This window comes from Sus scrofa, chromosome 5, assembly GCF_054392235.1.
Source record: "Sus scrofa isolate SSC_HxYL_T2T_F1_AM1 chromosome 5, Sscrofa_HxYL_maternal_Yorkshire_Landrace_v2.0, whole genome shotgun sequence".
In the NCBI taxonomy this organism is placed as follows: Eukaryota; Metazoa; Chordata; class Mammalia; order Artiodactyla; family Suidae; genus Sus; species Sus scrofa.
Genome location: NC_139387.1, coordinates 67,947,250 through 67,959,400, shown reverse-complemented (window position 1 = coordinate 67,959,400; position 12,151 = coordinate 67,947,250). Strand labels below are relative to the sequence as shown.

At 36.7% G+C, this 12,151-nt stretch overlaps 1 protein-coding gene across 1 annotated transcript; it reads right to left on the bottom strand.

The window, feature by feature from the left end:
* Window positions 1-5,976: 5,976 nt before the first annotated feature.
* Window positions 5,977-10,529, bottom strand: LOC100154902 (taste receptor type 2 member 20-like). Its single transcript, XM_084957861.1, has 2 exons — window positions 6,439-10,529; window positions 5,977-6,314 (listed from the first exon to the last, which is right to left on the bottom strand). Exon 1 carries the CDS (start codon window positions 8,685-8,687, stop codon window positions 7,635-7,637), a length of 1,053 nt encoding a protein of 350 aa, XP_084813987.1. The 5' UTR covers window positions 8,688-10,529; the 3' UTR covers window positions 5,977-6,314; window positions 6,439-7,634.
* Between the last annotated feature and the right edge of the window lie 1,622 nt (window positions 10,530-12,151).

The following is a 12,151-nucleotide window of genomic DNA, read 5'->3' as shown; positions in this document are numbered from 1 at the left end:
GCAAAATTCTCCCACCTGCTTATTTGCATTCCCATTTACTATAAATGATTCTGAGTTATTTTATTACATCAAAGTAGCCATACATATACATAAATATATCCAAACATTATACTAAATATGTACTATGCTTTACAAATTTACCTTTCTATGTCTATGACTTTTTTTCTCCAATAGAGGACTAAAAAACTTTATGGATCTAATTTTTACATTTTCTTTGTTGTATAATATTCTATTGAATCAGTATGCCAAAATTTATCTATCCATTTTATCACTGATGGATTTGTAGAATGTCTCAGTTATTAATAAAAAGAGTACTATGCACATTTTGCATATACATCCTGGTCCACGTGTGCCAAACATTCCCAAGTGAACACAAGTGGGAGTGCAATTAATGTCTTAAGCATCTTCGCCTTAATTACATAATGCCATACTGTTGCACAAAGTTGTTTTACCAATTTATAATTCTATGACTAGTGTTTGAAAAATTCAATTATTTCAGATCCTTTCCAAAATTAATAACATCGGATTAATATTTACAATTCTGTATTTATATAAATATCTATTACATTTATATACACCTAAAATTTTATAAATCCTTTTACTATTTTTTTTTCTTCTTTTTAGGGCAGCACCCACAGCACATGGAAGTTCCAAGGCTAGGGGTTGAATTGGAGCCATGTGCAATGTGGGATCCAAGCTGCGTCTGCAACCTATATCACAGCTCATGGCAACACCAGATCCCTCACCCACTGAGCAAGGCCAGGGATCGAACACTCATCCTCATGGATACTAGTCAGATTTTTTTCCACTGCACCACAACGGGAACTCCCAATCCCTTTACTATTCTAATTTTCTTTCTTTCATTTTTTCTTTCTTTTTTTAAGGGCCAAATGCAGCATGTGGAAGTTCCCAGGGCTAGGGGTCGAATCTGAGGCGCAGTTGCTAGCCACAGCAACACCAAATCCAAGTTGCATCTGCAACCTATGCTACAGCTGTGGGAACACTGGATCCTTAACCCAATGAGTGAGGCTAGGGATCAAATCCACATCTTTGTGGATACTAGCTTGGTTCTTAATCTGCTGAGCCGCAATGGGAACTACCTTACCAGAATAATTTTTTTTTTTTTTTTTTTTTTTTTTTTTGTCTTTTGCCTTTTCTAGGGCTGCTCCTGAGTCATATGGAGGTTCCCAGTCTAGGGGTCCAATCGGAGCTGTAGCCACCAGCCTACGCCAGAGCCACAGCAACACAGGATCCCAGCCATGTCTGCAACCTACACCACAGCTCATGGCAATGCCAGATCCTTAACCCACTGAGTGAGGCCAGGGATTAAACCCGCAACTTCATGATTCCTAATCAGATTCGTTAATCACTGAGCCGTTAAGGGAACTCCCTTACCAGTATAATTTAAAATTTACCTTTAGTTTGAAATATTACATTGTTGTTTTCCCCTTCTATGACAGAGATTTCATGTGTTTATTCGTATCGCACTGTACACTCAAATATACACTTACTAATATTCCTATTTACTTTTATAAATGTTCTTCTTCATGTCCCAAGTAATCTGTTGTTAACTGCAAATGTTATAGTAGAAGAGATATTTCCTTTAATTGAACATTATGTCAGATGACTAAGAAATATTATCAGGATTAAGAAGATGTGGTATACATACACAATGGAATACTACTCAGCCATAAAAAAGAACAAAATAATGACATTTGCAGCAACATAGATGGAACTAGAGACTCATACTAAGTAAAGTAAGTCAGAAAGAGAAAGACAAATACCATATGATATCACTTACATCTGGAAACTAACATATGGCACAAATGAACCTTTCTACAGAAAAGAAACTCATAGACTTGGAAAACAGACTTGTGGTTACCAAGGGGGAGAGGTAGGGAGTGTGATGGACTGGGAGTCTGGAGTTAATAGATGCAACTTTTGCATTTGGAGTTATTGGGCAACAAGGCTCTTCTGTATAGCACAGGGAACTATATCCAGTCACTTGTGATGGAACATAATGGTGGATAATGTGAGAAAAAGAAAATATGTATATATATATACGACTGGGTCACTTTGTTGTACATTAGAAATTGACAGAACACTGTAAATCAACTATAATGGAAAAAATAAAAATCATTAAAAAAATTTTTAGGCGTTCCCGTTGTGGCCCAGTAGTTAACAAACCCGACTAGCATCCATGAGGAGGCAGATTCAGTCCCTGGCCTCGCTCAGTGGGTTAAGCATCTGGCATTGCCATGAACTGTGATTATAGGTTGCAGATGAGGCTCAGATCCTGAGTTGCCCTGGCTGTGGCATAGGCTGGCAGCTGTAGCTCCAGTTTGACCCCTAGCCTGGGAGCCTCCGTGTGCCATAGGTGTGGCCCTAAACAGGCAAAAGATAAAATTAAAAATGTTTTAGCTAGTTGAAAAAAAAAAGAAATATTACTGTGTAACGACATATTGCAGGGGAAATTCAGGGCTACTTAACAACACCTAGAAGTACCCATGAAAGCAATGTTGAAATTGAAAACTGACGTGGAAGGTCTTCTACTAAGGTATTTCACTATAGAACACAGAAAGTTTTTTCAAAATGTCTATTAAGCTAAAGGTTTTAACTTTCTCTTAGAGAATTTAAGATATCGCAGTAGTCCCAAGGTGATCTGTCTCAGCTGCTCTTTCCCAAATTATAACTATTTGTAGCCCAGTAGAAAGACATTTGAAATCACTACAAAAAAAGTCATGGACCAGTACCACTGTACTTTAGGGGAAGATCCAAATTCCTATTAGAGTGGAAGGAAAATAAATGATGAACTATATCCAGTCTCCTGGGATAGAACATGATGGAAGATAATACGAGAAAAAGAATGTGTGTATATATATACTGGGTCACTTTGCTGCTCAGAAGAAATTGACACATTATAAATCAACTATAAAAAAATAAAAAATTTTAAATCAGTTGACTCAAGGTAAAGTCATTACCCTCCATAATATAGGTGGGCCTCATGCAATCAGTTGAAGGGTGATATAGAATAAAAGAAAAGACTGCCCTCTCCCAAGCAAGAGGGATTCTACTAGCAGATGGCCTTCAGATTCAAAAGGCAACATCAGTACTTCCTGGGTCTCCAGCCTGATGGCCCCTCCAGCAGATTTTGAACTTTCCCATTTCCGTAGTAGCACATCCTATTTGTTCTGCTCCTCCGAAGAACCCTAACATAATACATAAGTTTCTGTCTCAGGCTCTTCTTTCTGCAGAAACCAATTTAAGATAGGGGAATGAAGTTGACCTTGAGATTACTGAGGGAAAGGAGGTTAAGAGGGATATCCAGCTGATTACCAACAAGAGGAATGTGGATTTAGGAACAACCCACGTGAAGGTGATACTTGAAGCCAAGAAGATGGACAGAGGGAAAAGAGAGGTGACATGGACGCTTGAAAGAGTTGAAATATGTTAAATGTCCTGTCTTCACCTAAAATGAGTTAATCAGCTGCTTTGCAAAAACTTACTCAAATATTTTGAGAGAAGGATTTTTTAAAAATATTAAATCTCATTAAAATAAATAAAAGTATCATGGTACCCATAAAAAAAGAAAATAAATGATGAAGCTGAGGAGGAAATTTCTCATCATTTGCAGAGCTCTTCTATGGGCTTCTGTGCTGGAGTCTCTCAAGTCATTCAGGTTGAGCAGCAAATTCTTGGTGTGTCTCACCAAGGAAACAAATAAAAGCAGCAAAGACATCAGGCAGAGAAGAAAGGGGAAAACACATATAAGTCAAGATAGGAATAAAACTTTTAAGATAGAACAGTTTATTTCTGACTAAATGCAAAGTCGTATTTCTTTCAGGTTCTCTGTAACAATTCATCCACAACTCACCAAGAGCACCCTCCATTAAGAGGTTAACAGACAGACGGTAAGAACAAAAAGCCCTGAAAAAGCACGAGAACCACTCTGCTCATTCTCCACTTCAGCCAGTGAAAGAAGAACTGGAAGAAATTGGCAGTCTTAAAAAGGAGAAAATGCTTAGGCAAGTGGCAAACCAGTTAAGTGATCTGTTAGTGCCGCAAAAAGAGTAAACCACTTTTGCTAGTGGCATACAGATGTGGAGATAGTCCCTTTACAACTGAACTATAGTGTTACCCACAGCTGCATGGTTTTAACCACAGCCAAGCTGGTAAGGATGAAATCAGCTAATGAGACGCTTCGAGCCTTGACCCCATTCCATGCAGTTTACCACTCCAATGAACCCATTTCCCAGCATTCCTAAGACGACTTCTCCTGTTGCCATTACCAGAAAGGAGACCTGCATTCTAGTTGACATTTCAATGAAAATATTTCCAATGTTGTTCTTCACTGACAGCTTTACAAATAAACAGTGAAGCCTGATAGCCATTTATGAGGCTTTCTATGTGTTTTCAACATAATTCAGGAAAGTACAGTCAAATTCTACTTTGAAAGTTTCAGGGATCTTCACTAAAACAGTGGTTTATTTATATTGTATTCCAGAGCTAAACCAAACAGTTCTGTTATCAGGTACAAATCTTCACTGAATACCTTTCTTATGACTTACACTCAGTTGCTATATAATCTCCAGAGTAAATGCTAACAATGTCCACTTATCCTTGACACCAGTAGCAGTTTCCCATTTGTGCTAATAACTACAAGAATGAAGTCAGGCATGTAAGCATGCAAATATGAGAGAGACTTTTTTCCATTAATTTGTACTTCAATCTTCTCTGAGCCGTACATTTGAATGCAAATACTCTAAATTTTGAATAGGAATTTCTAGGAAAAAATTACAGTCTTTATTTGCATTCATCAAAAATGATCCTTTTGCCTATCAAGTATTTTTTTGCATTAATATGATTTATGAAAATAACTCAAGGAAATTATTTATAGTTCAAATTGCATACCCAATCCTAGGACAAATAGCTATAAATATGAATACAGATTATTGTAGTAGTTAAGTCAGAAATTAGAAGCAGGAGTTCCCGTCCTGGCGCAGTGGTTAACGAATCCGACTAGGAACCATGAGGTTGCGGGTTCGGTCCCTGCCCTTGCTTAGTGGGTTGAGGATCCGGCGTTGCCGTGAGCTGTGGTGTAGGTTGCAGACGCGGCTCGGATCCCGCGTTGCTGTGGCTCTGGCGTAGGCCGGTGGCTACAGCTCCGATTCGACCCCTAGCCTGGGAACCTCCATATGCCACGGGAGCGGCCCAAGAAATAGCAACAACAGCAACAAGAACAACAAGACAAAAGACAAAAAAAAAAAAAAAAAAAAAAGAAATTAGAAGCAAAATATACATGAGGAGACTACAAACGCTACAGTGTATAATCAATTAGATTTTATGAAGATATCAACATGTAGGATGAATTTGAAGTCTTTGGAATTTGTCAACAAATAGAAAAAGAACTCGAGATTGATGGAAAGATATGTACATAGGATCCAAATAACGTGAACAAGCTACACCATGCTTCTAAGTGGAGGCACTTGTTTTGTTTTACATTAACTGGTTAGCTCTTTCAATTGAAATGGGATTAGGTGCCCTCCAACTTCTATGTCTTAAATTCCGTGGTCTTCTCTTCTTTCCTGGCTTTAGAGGGACTATATTTCCCAGCCCCTTTTACAGCTGGTTATGGCAATGTAACTGAAATCTTAACAGTGTCATATAAGTGAAAATTATGTGCATCATATTTAGGCGCATCCCCAAAAGTCTCCCCATACACACTCCTCCCTATGTCTTTTTCTCCCAGCTGTCTTGAATGGAGATGATTCCAAGCAATCTTGAAAGCAACATGTTGAAAATGGTATACTTCTGATCAACCTGATTTCCTGGATAACTGCTTGCAGAAGGCTCCTCAGACATATCAGTACTTTCCCACAAGCAAAGTTACATGTACACAGTGTTTGAGTCACTTTATGCTTTGGAGCCTATTCGTCACAGCAGTTTGTCTACCCAGTCTAATGCAGAAATTGGAACTGAGACTGTGTAGATTTGTGTAGAGACATTTGAAAGGTGAAGAAACAGAAGGAGGGAATCCATGTCACCTGCAGAGATTGTGATGAGTTGCAATATCATTGGTTTCCAGCCTTTTTTTTTTTTTTTTTTTTTTGTCCATTTAGTGTTTAGAATATCATTTGGACGAACTCTTCCATCGACTAGCTTTTATGCTCTGCAAAGTCAGCAGGAAGCAGGATAAACATGATTATAGTACTTATACTCTGCTGGGGCAGACAAATGACTAAAAACAATGAATAAAGCATATGTGGAAATGATTCATTTTCAGGTTTAGATAACGTTGTTAAAATTTCACAATACTACAGATTAATATAGATATGTAAATTGAGTTCTTGAACAAAATTTCACAATACTACAGATTAATATAGATATGTAAATTTCACAATACTACAGATTAATATAGATATGTAAATTTCACAATACTACAGATTAATATAGATATGTAAATTGAGTTCTTGAACAAAGTTATACATTTCTTCCTTATAATGAAAACTGTCATCAATAATAATGTCCACACACTTTCTATTTCATCATTTTCCACAAGATTATAATAAAAGTTCTTAAAGACATCTTTATAATTATTACACAAACATCATAGATAGCACTTTAATACATGCAGAAAGATCATTGAGTTATGCACTATATCTTCTTACTATTTTTGCATTAGATGTATTTTTAAGATAGTGAAGATCTGAGTCATCTTCTCTGAAGTTTAAAAGAAATTTCTAGATAGCAAGAGGGAGGAGATGAATAGGAATTCAGGGGCCCAAAGCTGGTTTTATAGAAAACTGAGATCTGACATCAGATCTCAACTCAAAATAGGCCCCTTTTTTAAAAAACTGTAAGAAATTATTTTCCTAACTGCATGTGGAAATACGGCAATATTGAAAATGAGTCATGACTGTTATTTTCTTTCTCATCCTTATCGTAGAACTTGATTTTTTCTTATCTTTTTGCTTACTTATAAAAATCTACTATTCCTCAGTACAGTTGATTGTACACATATTTAAATATTTATTCTAAATATGATTGTTATTCTTTAATTTTATTTTGGGCATGTTTTCCTAGCAAGAGCTCTAATTATTCTCTGTAAGAATTCATGAAGGAACAACATCTATCCCAAATATATACCCTTGATGTGGGGTTTAGAATTGAATATCATTACCATCCAAAAGATTGGCATCTTCACAAAAAAATCTAAACATGCTATGGTACTCATTAGAGTGAGAAATAGTAATAATTTCCTGAGATCATCTATTATTTCTCACTTTTAAACTACATATAGATCATAAACTCTTCATTTGGACGATGATAACGAAATACGTATGTGAAAAACACATTGCTTCATAATTCTAATGAATTCCACACAATATTTTGTAAAACTAGATTGCTTACCTGAAAAATATTGGTTAACGGTTTAGTGATCTTACCATCTTTAATTTTTCATAAATATATAAATATACATGTATACTCATTTTGTGATAAGCTTAGGTTAAAGACTTTTCTCAGTTAACCTTTGGAAATTACTCAATTATATGCACATTATAAAACAAGTAGAAGTTATAAAATGTTAAAATCACTATCAGTTTATTTTTCACTGGAAGACACAAGATGGCCCCTTATTTCCTTTCTTTCAGCCAGCACCTCAGTGGCCACAGAAAGGGCAGAAAGGCTTTTGTTAACTTCCTGTTTGCCCAAATCAGTATAAATGAGTGGACTGAAGGCTGGAGGATTCCAAAGGCCTGCAAAAGCACGAGGACCTGTTCATTCTGCTGTCTCTTGGAACTCCAAACAGAACTAATTAAAGTCAGGAAGTAAATGGCAAGTAGCAAAAGAAAGGAGATCACAGTTTGCATGGCTTTTATATGGACCTTGGTGCTGGGATTTTGGGATCCTTTGCCATTGCACTTCATCTTCTTGAGATGTTTCCACAGGGAAAAGATTAGCAGCAGAAAAGATATCAAGGACATAGTAAAGGGTATGAGATTTGCTAGAGTGATCAGAGTCACATGTGAAAGCTGTAAAATGTCCCTCAATTTGGTTTTCTGAGTGATGTTTCCTCCATATTCATTTCTCTGGATACTGTCTTTTAAGCTCACCACTGCAACTTGAAAAGCCAAGAAGAACGAAGCTCCCAGAAGTATCATGAAAAGTACATGCTTAACTCTCCACTTTAGATGAAGAAAAACTAGGCTGGAGAAATTGGCTATCTTGAACAAATAAAATATGCTGAGGCTAGTAGCAAGCCAGATGTTATAATGGTTGCTTATTGCCCAGGCAATATGAACAATAATTCTCACTTTTAAACTACATAAAGCTGGATTAAGCACAGTTAAATACCAATTTATTAATATAATCCAGAGCAAACCAATTCTGGAGACCACCAGAGCAGTGAGAATTCCATCAGCTGAAGAGATCTTTTTTCTCTTGGCCCAGTCAATACAGTTCACCAGTGCTATGAAACCATTGGCAAAATTTCCGAGGACAAACTCTGTTATTACTATGATGGAAAAACTCAGTGTTAAAGTTTTCATGTTAAAAAAAAAAATCCAAAAAATAAAAAATAAATAAAAAATAAAATAAAATAAAAAATTCAAGTGTGATATCACTGTTGTGACTCCTTTAGTACTCTGACTTTCAATTCTTTGTACAGCTGATTTCTGAATGTGCATGAAGTCCTTGTTTCTTTTAAATTCTGTGATCGGATGGCAAGCAGGAAAGCACCAGGATAAACTAATGGAAGAGTTCCATGCTGTCTTTACAAAAAACACTGGTATTCACTAATAGCTCAAACAGATTCCTCTTCAGACACTCTGTGTCCTTGCCAAGGAATGGATTACTTCATGACTGATGTTGAGGTGAAAGATGAATTCTCATTTGCCAGAATGCAAATAAAGACATATTGTTTTACAACTTTACTCCTATTGGAGCTGCATTTGAGATCTGTGCCATAGCTTGTGGCAACTTGCAGCAACACAGGATCCTTAACCCACTGAGAGGCCAGGGATTGAACCCTCATCCTCATGTATGTGGGTTCTTAACCCACTGAGCCACAACCAGAACTCCAACAGATATTTTTGAAATGAAAAATAAGAGTCAAATAAGTATTCCATGTACAAAGGAAAATAGTGTGATGGGTTTTTTATTTTTCTATTTTAACACCAGAATATAGAAATAATATAAAAAACAGTATAAACTAATTTTGATTATAAAAAAATTCACACATAGTTTAAATACATCTAATTCTGGAGATAAATGCTGTAGGATAAAGTCACCCAAGGCAATCTGATATTTGAGCCAACCAATGCAGTTTATAAGGACTGTCAAACAATTCCCCAAGATTCCTATCATGAATTTTCCTAATTCTATCATCAGGAACAGATTCCCCCAAAAAACGGAAATACCTGAAGAAAGAGATATCCTAATCTCTAAGGATACAGTTAATAATTTGTTCTGCTTTGTTCCATATCTTGTACAGCGTGGCACGTATGTGATGCTTTACAGAAGAGTTTTAAACTAGAATTCCTTCAGACATGTGGTGGGCCAAAAAAAAAAAAAAAAAAAAAAATCTATATTAGCGTATAAAAGTTGTTGTTTAGGGAGTTCCTTTCATGGCTCAGAGGTTAACGAACCTGACTAGGATCCATGAGGATGAAAGTTCAATACCTGGCCTTGCTCAGTGAGTTAAGGATCCGGCATTGCTGTGAGCTATGGTGTAGGTCGCAGATGCACTCAGATCCTGCGTTACTCTGTCTGTGGCATAGGCTGGGGTTAGGGTTAGCTGTAGCTCTGATTCAAGCCCTAGCCTAGGAACTTCCATATGCTGTGGGTGTGGCCCTAAAAAGCAAAAAAAGAAAAAAAAAAGTTGTTTTTTCTATCAAAGACTTGTGCTAATACAAGCACTCTATAGTGTTATCTAGAGTGGTAATGATTGAAATGCTGAACTCCATTTGATTATCATGCACATGTGTGTAAGAACAACTTGCACGGATTTGCAATTTCTTTTTTCCATAAGGTTTAGGTCACTGGATCCAAATACCAGCTTTCCCTGAATTAATCTCAAACTCACAAAGGACAAGGAAAACCTGACAGTATAGCTCATGATACAAAGGCTTACATGTGGATTTTCTCACTTGAGGCAAAACCAGAGAAAGTTACCAAAACCTAGAAAAATGATCATATGTCTTTTCAAGAGGATCCTGATGCAATTTAATTTTTAAAAATCAAAGCTAGAATTCACTGTGAAACATAAAAATCTCTAGAAGAGATAAGCAATTTCAGAACAAATGCACAGAGGTTAAGAGTAATTGCTTAGGAGTTCCCGTCGTGGCGCAGTGGTTAACGAATCCGACTAGGAACCATGAGGTTGCGGGTTCGGTCCCTGCCCTTGCTCAGTGGGTTAACGATCCGGCGTTGCCGTGAACTGTGGTGTAGGTTGCAGACGCGGCTCGGATCCCGAGTTGCTGTGGCTCTAGCGTAGGCTGGCGGCCACGGCTCCGATTAGACCCCTAGCCTGGGAACCTCCATATGCCGCAGGAGCGGCCCAAGAAATAGCAAAAAGACAAAAAAAAAAAAAAGAGTAATTGCTTAGTACAATTGTTGGTGCTGATGTCTTGTTTTTAGGGAAAGGATTTTGTATCTATGATTTAAATATAAATTTTTGGATTTCCCTGGTGGTCTAGTGGTTAGGACTTGGTTCTTTCACCACTATGGCCCAGGTTCAATCCCTGCTCTGGGGTCTGAGATCCCACATAAAGCCACTGCATGTTGTGGCAAAAAAGAAAAGAGAAGAGAAGAAAAGAAAAGAAAGAAGATAGGGAGGGAAGGAGGAAGGAAGAAAGGAAGGAAATAAATATAAATGTTCATTAGGAGAAGAGAAACCACAATCTAAATTAGTTATTCTTTCCCACTCTACCTTTCCACTCTGGTTGACCTAGTTAAAATGTCTAGTAACTCCTATTACATTCTTGAGGTAGGACAAAGGCCTCATGATGGTTTTTCTTGCCTTTTCCCTCTCCATGTACAATGTATTTAATGTGACCATGTTCCTAAGTGTCCAATATTTCTTTCACACTATTTAGGTTAGTGTAATTGAAGGAAGAGTTTTCATGGTTGGCAAGAGAAGAAAGCAGTGGAAAACAGAGGTGGATCTCTGAGTTTTAGAGTGTCTGAACATGGAAAGTTTGGGGCTGATTGCTTCTGTGATTCTGAATGGCCAAGTTCATTATTCTTCTTGTTTTCTGAAGGGATAGATAGTGTCTGTGTTTTGAAATTGAGCCACTCTCCAATTCTCAGTCATATTTTGCTCATAATTCTCACAGCTGGTTACCTATCTTCACCTTTATCGCTCCTTGCACAGTTCCTTTAAAAGTTGGATTACCAATTGTTGAATTTCTTGGTGTTGACTGGATGTTAGCATGGTTAAGGGGCCACAACTAGTGAGATTAGAGATTCTGTAATAAGTTGTTTGAAATTGAAGAATATAACCAAATCTTCAGATTAATTTCTGTCATAGCAGTACAGTCAACTTGTATTACCAGTCATACAGTTGATTCAATGTATAGAACTGAAGAAAGTCATGAACATGGTAAATATACTCAGTCTGACTGACTTGATCTGCCAACTAATTGTAGTAGATGAACAGGTAAATATTCTGGAATTTAACCTGTCCTTTTCATAAAAAGTTTATATAAAGAACAGAAAACAAATTTTTGGATAATGCATAAATGCGATTTATCTTGGATAGATATAATAATTTATAATGGTGATTCAGTGTATTCTGTATAAAAACATGTATTAATTTCCTATTGCTGCTCTAACAAATTATCACAAACTAAGTAGTTTAAATAACACAAATTTGTTGTTATATAGTTCTAGATGTCAGAAGCCTGAAATGGGTCCCACTGGTCTAAAATCAAGGGTCACTTTGCTGTACAGCAGAAATGGGCACAAGATTTTAAATCAACTACACTTTAATTAAAAAAATAAAATAGTTTTTTAATTTAACTTGGATTTCATACTAAAATCTTGCATTCCTCTTTATTCAGTAAGAAATCTAATTACAGTGGTATCTCAGAATATGTGTGTTGTTCCAGCTTAATATTATTTTTCTTAATTGCCTTTCTTTTTTCTGCTT